This window comes from Salvia miltiorrhiza, chromosome 5 (genome assembly GCF_028751815.1).
Source record: "Salvia miltiorrhiza cultivar Shanhuang (shh) chromosome 5, IMPLAD_Smil_shh, whole genome shotgun sequence".
Lineage (NCBI taxonomy): Eukaryota > Viridiplantae > Streptophyta > Magnoliopsida > Lamiales > Lamiaceae > Salvia > Salvia miltiorrhiza.
Window position 1 is genome coordinate 11,301,419 of NC_080391.1, and position 15,657 is coordinate 11,317,075.

General features: G+C 35.4%; 2 protein-coding genes and 1 long non-coding RNA gene across 12 annotated transcripts; 2 read left to right on the plus strand and 1 right to left on the minus strand.

Annotated features, from left to right (window-relative positions):
• The first annotated feature begins 536 nt into the window (after nucleotides 1–536).
• Nucleotides 537–3,392, plus strand: LOC130986011 (phosphoglycerate kinase, chloroplastic). Its single transcript, XM_057909266.1, has 6 exons — nucleotides 537–1,194; nucleotides 1,647–1,724; nucleotides 1,899–2,159; nucleotides 2,262–2,579; nucleotides 2,659–2,817; nucleotides 3,007–3,392. Exons 1-6 carry the CDS (start codon nucleotides 793–795, stop codon nucleotides 3,214–3,216), a joined length of 1,428 nt encoding a protein of 475 aa, XP_057765249.1. The 5' UTR covers nucleotides 537–792; the 3' UTR covers nucleotides 3,217–3,392.
• Nucleotides 3,393–5,537: 2,145 nt separating this feature from the next.
• Nucleotides 5,538–11,157, minus strand: LOC130986014 (uncharacterized). The gene is made up of 3 exons (XR_009089138.1): nucleotides 10,554–11,157; nucleotides 5,709–6,880; nucleotides 5,538–5,674 (listed from the first exon to the last, which is right to left on the minus strand). It is a non-coding gene; the product is annotated as an uncharacterized LOC130986014 (long non-coding RNA).
• Nucleotides 5,650–10,279, plus strand: LOC130986012 (guanine nucleotide-binding protein-like NSN1). 10 transcript variants are annotated; one of them, XM_057909270.1, is made up of 5 exons: nucleotides 5,894–6,033; nucleotides 7,370–7,845; nucleotides 7,938–8,155; nucleotides 8,776–8,987; nucleotides 9,204–9,663. In XM_057909270.1, exons 4-5 carry the CDS (start codon nucleotides 8,796–8,798, stop codon nucleotides 9,543–9,545), a joined length of 534 nt encoding a protein of 177 aa, XP_057765253.1. In that variant the 5' UTR covers nucleotides 5,894–6,033; nucleotides 7,370–7,845; nucleotides 7,938–8,155; nucleotides 8,776–8,795; the 3' UTR covers nucleotides 9,546–9,663. The 10 variants fall into 10 exon arrangements, 9 of the variants coding, with proteins under 9 accessions (XP_057765256.1, XP_057765253.1, XP_057765255.1 ...); XM_057909272.1 differs by having other exon boundaries at nucleotides 7,370–7,666; XM_057909275.1 differs by having other exon boundaries at nucleotides 5,915–6,033; nucleotides 7,294–7,666.
• Nucleotides 11,158–15,657: the final 4,500 nt, after the last annotated feature.

Here is a 15,657-nt window from a genome sequence, read left to right on the forward strand (position 1 = left end):
TAAAATAAAACAAATTTATCACTAAATTTAGAGTAAATATCACGTTAAACTTCAAACTGTTTTTGCAATATCAATTATATCATGAACTATTTAAAATATTCTTTTGAACTTTGAACTATCAATTTTGTATCAATTGTACCATTCGTCCATTTGTTTTGCTCTGAAAATTTGATGTGGCTTACCGAATGCCACGATGTATTTAAAATTATTATTTTCTTAATCTACATTATATAAAACGATGTCATTATATGGCTTACTAATTACTAAAAATTTGAATGATGAAAAATGAATGAAGGGTATAATTGAACCCAAGACCTTTGGCTTTGGACATTAACAATTTATTGCTTGGCCAACACACGCACGCTAAAATGATATTTGCCCTTAAATAATTCGTGGAGTATAAAACTTTTCAAATCAAACAAATCAATTAGTGGATTTAGACATAGAATACGTCTATAAAAATGAGCATTTTTTGTAAAATAAAAAATAAAAATTAAGAAAATGGCAATTTTTACCCATTTACGCAACATTTATGGCTAAAAAGAAACCAAAAAATGGTGGGAAGAAACTATACGGCGAAAGATGAATAAAAAAGTTGGAAAGGCAAAGAAAACAGGACAAGAAGAGAGTGAACCTGAAAATCATCGAACATCTTCAACCTCAACCTCAACTCGACGATAAGAGAAATCTCAATCCCATACCACAAACACCCACACCCACCCACCACTTCACTTTCTCACTCCAAATACACCCCCCACTTTCTCACTCTCACCACACAATTACTCTCCGATAATGGCCTCCACCGCTGCATCACCGGCCTTCTGCGCCATCCCCAAGGCCTCCACCGCCGCCCGGGCCTCTCTCAACCCCCCCACCACCCGCTTCCTCGCCAAGACCCCTCTCCGCCGCCTGGCCTTCGCCGCCGCCGACCCACTCCTCGCCCACCACGTCGCCACCAAGCTGCGATCATTCTCCGCCAAGCCCGTCAGAGGTGTCGCCACCATGGCCAAGAGGAGCGTTGGCGACCTGTCCGCCGCCGAGCTCAAGGGCAAGAAGGTCTTTGTCAGGGCTGACCTCAATGTGCCTCTCGACGACAATCAGAACATCACTGATGATACTAGGATTAGGGCTGCCATTCCCACAATTAAGCATCTCATTAACAATGGCGCTAAAGTCATTCTTTCTACTCACTTGGTCAGTTCATCTTTCTCTCCCGATTAAACGGATGCTGATTTACTTCTTCTATCACTTCCATATCTGGGATTTTGCTTTGCTCTGCATTCTTCTTATGACTCTGATTTGCTTTATTATATTTAGATTCTTGTTTTCGCTTAGTTTATGTGATGTTTGGGGATCAAGATCTGATTTTGAACTATGTTGTGTTTCTGATATAGCCTTAGGCCTCATGATCCAAGACTAGAAGTGTCTATAAATAAAATAAGTTAATACCCCACGATTGCTTGTAAATGTTTGGTTATATCTACTTCTCATAAATTTCTGTTAATCGCACTGGTGCCTTCTGTTTCATCAAGATAGTATTAGTCATTCTTTATCAGGCCATAGTTATATTACAAAAAATTCCCTGCATAATGACATTAGTCTTGACACTGTGGTTTCACTTATCGTTCATATGCTTGATTTCTCAGGGTCGGCCGAAGGGTGTCACTCCAAAATTCAGTCTTGCACCTCTCGTTCCCAGGCTATCTGAACTGCTCGGTATTCAGGTACCAGTTATAGGAAATTAGATTTCGTTGTAAAGAGGATACTTTTGGAGATGATCATGTTTTTTGCTTTTACAAAGGGCTATCAAAAGTAACTAACTCCCAATTCTTTTCTTTATGCTAATCATTAGCACGAGTAAAGGTTAGCTTTCTTCTGATAATTCATACTTAAAACAGGTTGTGAAGGCTGATGACTGCATTGGTCCAGAGGTCGAGAAACTGGTTTCCGGTTTAGCTGATGGTAGCGTCCTTTTGCTTGAGAATGTGAGGTTCTACAAAGAGGAAGAGAAAAATGAACCTGAGTTTGCAAAGAAGCTTGCCTCATTGGCCGATCTTTATGTGAACGATGCATTCGGTACTGCCCACAGAGCACATGCCTCTACTGAGGGAGTTACGAAGTTCCTGAAACCATCAGTTGCTGGTTTCCTTTTACAAAAGGTTACACTTTCTTAACTCTTACGCTCTTACGACATCCCAACTTACAAACTATATTAGCTTTATGTTTGGAAATGGATGGTCAGTGCCAATTTTCTTCTTCAGGAGCTGGACTATCTCGATGGAGCAGTTAAAAACCCAAAGAGACCATTTGCAGCCATTGTTGGTGGTTCCAAGGTCTCCTCCAAGATTGGAGTGATTGAATCTCTTCTAGAGAAGTGTGATATATTGCTATTGGGCGGAGGAATGATCTTTACATTTTACAAAGCACAAGGACTCTCGGTTGGGTCGTCCCTGGTAGAAGAAGACAAACTTGACTTAGCAACAACACTTCTTGCGAAGGCTAAGGCGAAGGGAGTGGATCTCTTGCTACCAACCGATGTTGTTATAGCCGACAAGTTTGCCCCAGATGCAAACAGCAAGGTCTGTTTCTTTCAACCCTTCTTGATCTTCAATCATGTTGACGACAGCTAAGTTTTTGAACCATAAAATGAAATTGCAGATTGTGCCAGCGTCGGCGATCCCTGATGGCTGGATGGGACTAGATATTGGACCGGATTCTGTCAAGACTTTCAATGCTGCCTTGGACACCACACAAACTATTATTTGGAATGGACCGATGGGAGTGTTTGAGTTCGACAAGTTTGCTAGTGGCACAGAGGTAAATTCTTGATAAAAAGAATTTGCCTTTTTATTTACTTGAGTTATGAATCAGTTCCTGAAAGCTGTCCAAGTGCTTAAATCTTATTAGAGTGAAATCGTGTCAGGATATGTCTTCAACGAGTTTTTGTACTTTTAAAACCTATGTCGTCGTTAATACTTAGAGAGGATCGTATGACACTGTGTGCAGGCAGTTGCAAAGAAGCTAGCTGAACTTAGTGGGAAAGGAGTTACGACGATTATTGGTGGTGGAGATTCAGTTGCAGCTGTGGAAAAAGTGGGAGTTGCAGGTGTGATGAGCCACATATCGACTGGTGGTGGTGCGAGTTTGGAGCTTCTAGAAGGCAAGGCGCTTCCGGGCGTGCTTGCCTTGGATGAAGCCACACCAGTTGCTGTGTAAGCTTATAGAACAGCAGCAGCATTCTTCTAGATTCTTTTTAAACCTTTGTAAAACGAGAAGTGTAATAGAATGCGAGTTGGTGCTATAGATGTTTCTCTTTATCTCTGAACCAACAACCCTCTTCTTGCCATGTTCAGATCACAATAAGGAATCAGGAATCAATCTGTTTCGGAATATCCTCGGTGTTTTCTTGTTATAATTATTGCGATTGGCTTTTTTGATGCTAGTTTTGGAACAGTTTCTCCTATAATTTAATTATCTTCCCAAAACTTATACTCCATTATCCCTTTCCTTATACCTCGCTTGAGGCAAACGTTCTTTGGATTGCTGAGCAATAATTTTAGTGTAGCTTTATTCCATTTGAATGTATGATATGTAATGCCATGATTGTTAATATGCTCAATTTATTTGGTCATAATTATTTAATTGGTTGTGAACATAACGAAATTGGAAGGGCTAGCTTTGAATTATTAGGATTTTATTTTATTTAATACTCTTTCCGTTTCATTAGTGATGTCTCGATACATTTTTGCATATAGATCAAGAAAGGTATATAAATTGAGTTGGTGGAAAATATATAAAGATTATTTTAACCGAGTAGTTTTAAGTTTTAACTCAATGTTGGAGACAGAGAATTGGCAGTGAGTTACCACATCGGAGAAACAAGCATATTTGAGACTCGATATTATGTCTACACTTTTACATGTGATAACAAACCCATGAGATGAAGTGATTGGGTTGTTGTCCATTGCTAAAATGGGCTTAACCCAGGAAAGTCCCCGGGCCCTTACTCCGCAGAGATGCGGGCTTGGAAACAAGTAAAGCCCATGAGCCGGTGGTCTTCGCCTTCGGGCGAGGGGCTGAGACGCGTGTGGAGCCCTCGCGCCGCCGCCATGGGTGAAATTTGGCCGATGCTACACAGTTATTCACTTGGTCCTCTATTCTAATTGGACTAACTAAACGGGGCTTATACTCTCATGGCTTTCTCTTTTGAAGTTTTTCGATTTTCCTGATAAATAACCTACAATATCGAATTATATATATGTATATCATTTATTTTTAGTTATAACTTTTAACGATTATTTATTGAATTTTTGGAAGATGTTGACTATTTATTTTTAAATACCATTGAGGATTTCATATATTGTGAAGATTGTAATATTTGTCTCTTATTGGTGATAAATTATTTGGTATTTTGTAATGTCTTCTGAATATTGCAAATTAGTTATTTGTCGGCGATGATTACAAATGATATATCCATATGTATTCGCCTAGGATTTTATCAATTGCTGATTGTAAATTTGTTGATTAAAGAGTGGGGCACTAAACAATTATATATTGAACATATGATATAACGTATCAAATATCAAAAACCATATTATCAAATATCAGAATAAGTATTTGATTTTTTTTTAATACAAAAGATATCACATCACGAATTGAATATACTACAAAGACTTCTCAATAATTTGTACAATAATAAAATTAATACAGCTTAGATCAAATACAAATAAAACAGAACTTAATAATATAGTATATGGTTTGAATAAATAATAAATATATAATTGAGAGTGACGAAGTGGTCAAATAAATTGTAATGTGAAAATAAATTGGAAGGATTCATGCCTAGGCAGGGGCGGATCTAGGATTCAATGTTAGGGGGGCTGAATCTATTGGACTACGGTGCTTGAAAATATTTACACGGGGTTCGGGGGCGGGAGCCCCCGAAGCAAATTTTTTTGAGCATTCCGTACACTTCATTTCATACATTTTTTCAACAATCACTTAATATAATAAGATAATTGTTCGCAATTCAATTAATTCAACATCAAGTAGATTGAAAGCATATAAAAACGTACTTTTATTCATTTTTCTTAAAAAAAAATTGTTTCATCTTCTAAACAAATAAACTAATTTTCATTGTTAGTAATTAGTAATTTTACTTTTACCTTTAGAATTGACTCAAATTTAACATTAAAAATTAACTAAGAAAGAAAAAATGATAAAAATAATACTATAAATGTAACTACTCAATGTGTTGAGCAATTAATATGGATAGTTGGATACTATAAATAATGTATTACTATATTTTTTCTTGTATTTTTTTATTTATATACACATATATATAGATATAATAAATATATATATCTATAATTATAAAAAAAAAAACTCAAAAATTGGGAGGGGGCTGAAGCCCCCCCTAGCCCCCCCGGATCCGCCAGCCTAGGTAAGATTCCGAAAAATTGGTTGCGAGCTGAAGTAGGAAGTCACGCTTTGTCTCCAAAGTTGACAAACGTATTCTATCTATCAATTCTATAAAACAATACATTTTTGAGAGCCCACAACAATTCTCTATCCTACGTGGCGCTCTCAAAAGTCTCTATTTCGATTTATCTAAATTCTACCTTTTACGCCTTCGAAAAAACTCAGCTTCTCACAGTAATCAATCTGCAAATACCTTTCCTCAAAAAAAAAAAAAAATCTGCAAATACCTTGATTTGGTTTTTTCTCCCCATCGCTTGATCTATGGCGCAAATTTCTCTCTCCATATCAATGCAAATGCCCTAATTTGGTATCTAACGCTCTACCATAGGAGCCTCCGAGGCATGCCAGCTCTTCTCTGACGCCCTACCATATATGCAGCCTCTCTTGCTCTCCCATCGCCTCTCTCCCACTCCCAAATCTATAATCCTAAGTCGTCGCCGCGAGCTTCGTCTCCTCCAGTCGCCGCCGCCGCCGCCGCCGGCTGCAGCTCACCAGGGAATGCCCCATTCTTTTCAACATTAAGCTCAAACACGTTTGGTTCCAGAACCGCAGGTGAGTGATATAAAAAAAAAAAAAAAATTACTCTTGATTTCTAAGAACCATTCATCAATTTAATTATCATTTAGGTTCTTGCTTTTTTTCTGATTTTAATGATGTAAATTTCGATTTTTATGATGTTAAATTTCTTTAAAGTGGGGATCCCATAAATTAATTGGGTAAAAGAATAAACGTACAAACAATGGACGGTCCACGGTTTTAGCTTTCATAAACGAAAATCAGATTGTGAAATACAATTACAAATATGATGATGGAGGTGAGATAGTGCTTGAATTTTGGATTTTCATCTTCAAGTGCATTAGCCGTCTATTACCATCATCATCGTCCATTCATCGGTTGTACGGATCCAAATTGGAAAAGGTGGGTCAAGTTCTTCACTCTTTCCTTTCATATATTGACATAACACCTCAAAATTGGTGCCAAATTTGGGTTTAATTTTTGTTTTCCTCTATAACATAAAAGGATCCCTTGAAATTCAATATTTTGTGCCCTCCCATTTGTTTAGACGTGTGGTTTTTGGTGGGGTTTTAGCATTTCACGGTAATGATATTTATTTGGTCTGTTTTCATCTTTTGGGTTCATTTTGTGATGATTGAATCAAGAATTCTATTGTTTCTGGAATTGATTAAGTTAATATTTTTCTGCGTGGTGTTCATTTGTGTCTGGATAGCGGCCGATTGGATTTTTTGTGTTTACTTTCTGAATATTTGTGGTGGTTTGGGGGTTTTATGATTCTTGACTACACTGAAACTGGGAAGATCAAAGTGTGTTGTGCTTGATAACTTTTTCATCCTAGAAAGTTGGAACTTGTGAAATTTGTAGGGGTCAAGATTTAGCTTATCTGTTATTTATGTCGTTATCCTATCCAAAGTTTTTTATTTAAAAGAAATCATTTCTGAATGCCACCAGGTATAGAGCTAAATCAACAAAATTGATTAATCCTACTATGAGCATGGACTTTACTGAGATTATAAAGAGCAACTTTTAAAAGCTTCGATGATCTCCTACGTAAATACGGATTGACTTCCATCTGTTTGGCTTTCTCTCTGGATTCTTCTTCAGATTGATTCTTTCCTGCTATGTTCACTTTTCGTGCAACTTTTGTTGTTCATGATGCCCCCTCTTTGAATTCGGTGTCTTGGAAAACTAAGAGCATATGTATTCAAGGCTTCCACGTATTTTATGCTGTCACATTTATCTTGCTTGTGAATAATGATTACTACATCTTTTTATGTCTTCTTGATCTTTGTTTAGGAAGATTGTTCCTTGCTCAACTTTTATTTTTAGCAGCATCAAGGGCAGCATTGCCTAATTCAACATCCATGTGCAGGAGAGCAGTAAGTGGCAATCACTAAGCTATAATTGTAAAGTACCATCAGCGTGGAATATTATTTGAGTCCTGCTCACTTAACTTCGTACTTGGTAGAGAACACAGCAATACCAGCTGTTATTTTGTGCATATGATTGAGTGGTTTTATAGTTTGAAGCACAAAAAAGATGGGCTTGAAAGTGAACCTGCTTCTTTTGGTGTTTCTCTCGGTTGTCATATTTGGTCATAGTATAACAGCTGAACAAGAAGAGCAAACTCTACAAAGAGTGATAACTGCTCCTCGGAGGAATGCAGAAGGTGGTGTTTTATTAGCCTATCAATTCTATAAAGCAATACATTTTTGAGAGCCCACAGCAATTCTCTATCCTACGTGGCGCTCTCAAAAGTCTCTATTTCGATTTATCTAAATTCTACCCTTTACGCCTTCGAAAAAACTCAGCTTCTCACAGTAATCAATCTGCAAATACCTTGATTTGGTATTTTCTCCCCATCGCTTGATCTATCTAGCAAATTTCTCTCTCCATATCAATGCAAATGCCCTAATTTGGTATCTAACGCTCTACCATAGGAGCCTCCGAGGCATGCCAGCTCTTCTCTGACGCCCTACCATATATGCGGCCTCTCTTGCTCTCCCATCGCCTCTCTCCCACTCCCAAATCTATAATCCTAAGTTGTCGCCGCGAGCTTCGTCTCCTCCAGTCGCCGCCGCCGCCGGCTGCAGCTCACCAGGGAATGCCCCATTCTTTTCAACATTGAGCTCAAACACGTTTGGTTCCAGAACCGCAGGTGAGTGATATAAAAAAAAAAAAAATTACTCTTGATTTCTAAGAACCATTCATCAATTTAATTATCATTTAGGTTCTTGCTTTTTTCTGATTTTAATGATGTAAATTTCGATTTTTATGATGTTAAATTTGGAGATGGAATATATGTGACAGCTGAAAAGGCATAATAGATTGCTATTATAGACACGTCGAATCCACTCCCCTTGGTATGATAAATACAATATGATGCCAATCCTGCAGTTGTTATTGATCAGGTAAAGAGGTGGATGAGAGAATGGAAAAGTGTATTTGAGGTTTTAACAAAGAATTATCCAACAAATTAACCAAGAGATTTACTTGGATGAAATTATTTTCTTTCTGATTGAGAATAGAACTATGTTGTAAATGTCAGTTTTTTTAGATAAAGCATGACAATCCATGAATGATTCAAACATATCTTTTGTATTCACTATGATATTCAAATGAATGATTATTAATTTTTGATGCAATGATATGCATAGCCAGTTATTAAAAAATAAACAAAAACTTTCAGTGGAAAAAATTTTCTTGGAATTATTGTGTTTGTTTTATTAGCCTATAATGCAAAGCTCTGCTAAACTTTGTTTTTCTTTACAACTGCAGGTAAAATTCCGTATTATACCATGCCTCCCAAGAGGAATGCAGATGAGCCTTCTGAGGCAAGGATCGTCACTGAACTTGGGAAGGAATTCAACATAGATGAAGTTTATGGCAGCGAATCAACTATTATAGGCAGTTTGAAATCAGTGAATGACTTCAATCCAGTTGAAGTTCCTTCAAATTCCCCTTTGAATTTTGATATGGTGATGCTTGAGGTTGGCTTTCTCTCTGAAGTTCATCTCATATGATAGGGCCTCGTGTGTACCTGTGTATCTCCTCAATAGACTCCAGATCAGCGTGATCTCTGCGTCTAATTGACTTATGAAATATGATTAAGGGTTGATCAAGAAAGCTCTTGGTCATGTTAACCGATTAGTGATTTCCATTTCTGCAATTACTACTATTTATTCACCATAATCAATGATACGCAGGACAAAGAACCACCTCAGGGCAATGATGACGATCAGCCCATGGCATCTGGAGAAGAAGATGGAAAAGTTAATGCAAAGGAGAAATCTGCTACTGTCAAGCAAAATGAAAAGTTGTATGCTGAGGAGGGCATGCTAAATACAAAGATGAGAAAAACAGATGAGAAAAGGCGGAAAAAGAAAAATCAGCCATCTGCGATGGAACATGATGGAAACGATGATTATGACTTCAAGGTTGACTACACGAAGGACTCAGCCATGGAAACTGGAGATGAGGTTGAAGATGATGAAACTAAGAAGAATAGATTCGAGCTACCTTCTGGAGTAGAGTTGGACAATGAATGACCAAAAAGAGAGATAGCCATTGATGACTGTGAGTTTGAGTTTGTGAAAGTGCTATAACTTTTGGTAAATTACTATACCCCTATTTTTGTTAGTGAATGGATTTGAGTTACATTGATTCATTGCATTGTCTAATCAGGCGGAGGGGTGATATTCTTATATTGTATGAAGTTTCAATTGCATGAAGTTTCGCTTTTTATGATGTTTAATCCTCAAACATTATATATTGTCCACATAGGCAAGCTGGAAAGCAAATACTAGGTGTCATAATCTTGCTTATAAGATATAAAGGCAAGCAAGAGCTATGCAACCTGCCTCCATCCTATCTGTATTTGTGTATACACCGAAAAATGCTTCATGCACTCATTCTTCTCCGTATCATTCTGTGTATTGGCAATTGTTCCCATTTTTCTGATTGAGAGACATCTGATACTTCAATTTGGTTTGTGAAATTGCTCCAGGCTTGAATGATGCTCTTAGTGGATTCCCAAGTAGAGAAGCATCTTGATTTCGAACAGAAGTCAGACCATTTCCTTGACTTTATTGTTTACACACATGACCCCAACAGGAATATTTCTTTAATGTGGCACTCATCTGTGCCTAGGTGAGAGTTAGTGTCTTTTCTTTCTTTTACTATTGACGGTTAATTCACATATCATATTGAGTTACTTTGCTATATGTTTCATTGGATTTGTTTTAGTGTACCGATGAAGATAAAATGTTTGATTTTTGCCACATTATGTCTCTGCTGAGTTAATTTGTGTTAGTTTCTTGTAGGGTGAAGAATGTTAGATGATTTCTGTTACTAGAACATATTTTCATCTTCTTCATCTCAACATATATTTTGTAAATTTATGCTCATATTAGACTGATGGAAATGGTAGGAAGACTGCTATGAAGAGGCAGAACAAGAAATTTTAGAGGAGGAAAAAGAGGTATGAATCAATGCGACTCAACTCCTGTTGGCTTTATAAGAAGTGTTTGAAAATGTGGATAGCCAAAGGATTCCACGACATTTGACTCTTATCATCAATTCATCATAATGTAGAGATGAAACACTTATAAAACTTTTTTTTTTCATAATACCTAATGGAATTCTTACAAGGTCCACACGAGATGATGCTCACAAGCCAATTATGGTCTCATGAGTATTTTAGCTCCAAACAATGTAGTGCTCATAAATTAGAAGTGGTTTGTCAAGATCCAAACAAAATGATGCTTATAACTTAATTTCGGTCTTGAAACTTCAAATGACATATTGCTTAGCATTCATTTGTGGTCTTTCAAGCTCGAAATGTGTGATGCTTAGAATTCAACTTTGATCTATTAAATTATAGACGAGATGACGCTCACAAGTCAGTTATGATCTTTCAAGCTCCACACGAGATGATGCTCACAAGTCAGTTATTGTCTTACGAGCTCCGAATGAGATGTTGCTCACAAGTCATGTTTTATCTTCAAGTTACAGATGAGATGATGCTCATAAGCCAAATCACATATATCAAACTTCAGATAAGATTAGAAGTTCGACATACAAAGTCAAATGTTATATTTCAAGCTACTGACAAGATGATGTTCAAAAATTCTGTAAGGTATAGATGAGATGATGTTTATATATAAGATGTGGTCTTAAATTTTGTCTATCAATTTATAAAATTATACTCCATTAAAATTTGTAAATCTTTCCTATATACGATTAACAAAAAAATAAAATGTGTCAATCCTTCATCACATCCTATGTCAAATACACCTAAATCTCCAATCTCACATCAAATAAAAATTTATATAAAAAGATAATTTACTTTAACTCTCAACAAAAATTAACATATAACTGACAAAAATTGTTGAGATTATTATAGCTTGAACTGTACCAATAATTTATTTTAATCCAATAAAATTTAAAATTTAAAATAATTTATATAAAAACAATTTTATATGCTATATTGAAAAATAATATATAATAATAATTATAATATAAAATAGTTCCCCGTCGAATTTCGACGGGTTATACACTAGTAATTTGTGTATACAAATTTAGTGAGGGTCACATCAAGAAGCTCTCGCGTTGACATAATACTTCCTATGTTGCCTAAAATAAAGTTATAAAATGGAATGTCACAAATTTTAATAAAAATAATTGAATATTAATATGATCGAAAAAAATTTCTCACCTTAAGGATGGTGTTAATAGTGATTTTAATTGTATAAGAATGGATAAAAGGATTCACCATAAAATACGTAAATAAGTCGATATATTGAAGGTAATATGTTATAAGTAATGTCTATAAATAAAAGATATTTTAGTAAGGGGTTATTGCCAGAAAATACATATACTTTGTCAATTTTCTGGTTTATATCATGACCTTATAATTTGGCTAGAATATACATCAATTTTCAATTTAATTGCAATTATAACATGACTTTATAGTCTGGCCAGAAAATACATCAAGTTTCAATTTATTCTCAATTATAACATGACCTTATAATTAATTTAGTATAATAATATCAAGTTTAATACATTAAATATTTTTAATTTTCTTTTCATCTCACAATATACTATATATAAATACATATATATTTGATAAATATATATCTATATGTAAATAATATATAATATTATTTACTTTTTAACATAGTTTCTATTATATATGTACGCAATTTTTTTTATTGGTCCTAATATTTTATAATTTCATAATTTAAATAAATAAATACTTATTATATATATAATATATTAATAGAACATTAAAATCAAATTTATATATATATATATATATGCATTTGTGTCTTGAAAATGTAGATATATATATATATATATATATATATATATATATATATATATATATATATATATATATATAAAACAAGATATTATATTGATGGCTTAAAAATACATATATATATATATACATATATATATATTATGAAATAATTATTATGAAATAATTAATCATCTAACTTAATTTTTATAAAAATTAATCAATCAATTATAAATATTTTGTACATAACAATTTAATATAAATACAATAAATATTAATACATCTATGATGAAAAATAATCTAAATAAGGTCATGTTATAATTGAGAATAAATTGAAACTTGGTGTATTTTCTGGCCAGACTATAAAGTCATGTTATAACTGTAATTAAATTGAAAATTGATGTATTTTCTGGCCAAATTATAAAGTCATGATATAAACCAAAAAATTGACAAAGTATATGTATTTTCTGGCAATAACCCCTTTTAGTAATATACTAAAATCATAATTTAATTATGAAAGATATTGATTAGAATATCTAATTCACAATTTTTTTAGCATATTCAACTATATCGTATAGAACATCGTTCATCTAAACTATGTAGCTATTTTAGATATTCATCTTAACATTAATTTTGGAGTTATTGAAAATTGAGTGAATGATTTGAACAATAAAAATTTTATGTATTTGAAAGTATAATTTTTAATTTATGTGAAAATTTAATTTGAAGAAAATTCGTATATTTTGACATTATTATCTAATTTAATAAAAAGAAATGAACAAGTAAAATGCTGTGCAAAAAAGAATTACAAGTAAAATATCCCATTAATAAAAAAATAGATTTACCCTCTCAAAAAAAGAAAAGAAAAAGAGAGAGATTTACAAGTCGAAAGATAAAAGGAAAAGAAGAAGGGAATATGCTCCTAGATTCCAGTTTCCAACTACAACAAATTAGAAAACCACAAAACCACATTGAAGTTTCCCCGGGGTGAATGGCTCGCCCATAGTGTCTCTTTAGACAATCTCCATTTATTTATTTATTTAGGGAAAACTCCATTTATTCTGAACCACATAACAGGCTTTCTTTTGGCAACATCATCATAAAGCTTCCACTCATTTTAGTTACACTTTATTTTCCCTCCGTGTCCGATACTCCCTCCGTCTCATTACATACATATCAGATATTCTCTTCGTCTTATTATTATTGACTTATTTCTTTAGATATAAGTATTTGAAAGAATAGGATTATAATGTAAAAATATATAAAGGTATGTAAAACCATATTATTTATAGTGTAAAATCATTACTAAAAATAAAAACAGAGCAATATTAATGAGACACCCCAATAAGAAAAACAGACCAACAATAATAGGACGGATGAAATATTTAACTATACAATGAAATATCATATAAAAAACTATACATGTATATTTAGTACTCCCTCCGTCCCAAAGGAAATGTCCTCCTTCTTTTGGGCACGGTTATTAAGGATGCATAATCTGCTTAATCTAGTAGAATATTAAGGAAATTTCAGTTTCTACTAGATTAGGCAGCATATAAGATTCAATGACAGATTATGCATCATTTCAGTTTCTACTAGATTAGGCAGATTATGCATCCTTAATAACCGTGCCCAAAAGAAGGAGGACATTTCCTTTGGGACGGAGGGAGTATATATCTTTGTACTTTTTATTTGTACAGATTTAATTATATGAGTAGTTGAAGTAAAAACTCCATTTAATGCAAAAAAAAATTACAAATCGCTTGCATATAACGTGTTTTGGTGGTTTGGGTTCAAATTTCAAAGAAGTGGTATGAAAATGCAATTGTCCTATACTTATTTGAAACAATAGGGCCGGATGGCCCTATTGGTGATTGAAACTTAAATTTTGTCCACAAAATTTAAAATATCAATATTTGGCCATCTTTTATGTGTTCTACATAATCTACCCTTTAACCCAATAGATCCAACAACTTCCTTTGACCCGGATCCAGATTTAGGGATTAACCCATGCCTTGTCTACCCTCCAGACCCCCGACCCCACCCCCCCACCACCCACCCCAAGCCATTTTTTTTTTTTTTTACTTCCCCTGCTTGTCTACCCCCAGACCCCCGACCCCACCCACCCCCCCACCCACCCACCCCCAAGCCAATTTTTTTTTTTACTTCCCCTGCCTTGTCTACCCCCCAGACCCCAGACCCCCGACCCCACCCACCCCCCCCACCACCCACCCCCAAGCCAAATTTTTTTTTTTTTTTTTTACTTCCCCTGCCTTGTCTACCCCCCCCGACCCCAGACCCCCGACCCCACCCACCCACCCCCCACCACCCACCCCCAAGCCAATTTTTTTTTTTTTACTTCCCCTGCCTTGTCTACCCCCCGACCCCCGACCCCACCCACCTCCCCCCCACCCACCCCAAGCCAATTTTTTTTTTTTACTTCCCCTGCCTTGTCTACCCCCCCAGACCCCCGACCCCACCCACCCCCCACCCACCCCAAGCCAATAATTTTTTTTTTTTACTCCCACTGCCCCGCCTACCCCCTGACCCCCCACCCACCCCCAAGCCAAAAGGAACTTTTTAAACACTTCCCCTAGGGTTTAGATATTCCATTTAGGGTTTAGATTATCCATTTAGGGTTTAGATGTTCCATTTAGGGTTTAGATTATCCATTTAGGGTTTAAATGTTCCATTTAAGGTTTAGATGATGCTGTTGTTTCTATATTTGTTCTGCATGTTTGGCACTTATAGCACTAATAGTGCAATAAGTGCTAAAAAGACCATTTTACTTTATTTTATTTTGGATTTTCGTTGGCACTTATGGCACTATTAGTGCCATAAAATAAAATAATAAAGTAAATTTTTTTGGCTTGGGGGTGGGTGGGGTCGGGGGTCTGGGGGGTAGACAGGGCAGGGGGAGTAAAAAAAAAATCCGTTGGCACTTATGGCACTAATAGTGCCATAAGTGCCATAAAATAAAATAATAAAGTAAAATTTTTTGGCTTGGGGGTGGGTGGGGTGGGTGGGGTCGGGGGTCTGGGGGTAGACAGGGTAGGGGGAGTAAAAAAAAAATTTCTTTGGCACTTATGGCACTTATAGTGCCATAAGCTTGGCACTTATGGCACTAATAGTGCCATAAGTGCCTAACCCGACCCGCGTGCCTGATCCTACCCGGCACGTGACCCGCGCTCCTGACCCTACCCAGTCCGCCCAATTAAGGGCAAAAACGTCCCAAAGCTATAAAAATGGCCAAAATTTGTGTTTTTTCAATGTGTGGCCATAAATTGTGTTTTATGCTTCATTTTGGTTACTTCAAAATTTTACTCTACTTATTTTATAGGGTAAATGCAAAATTTATA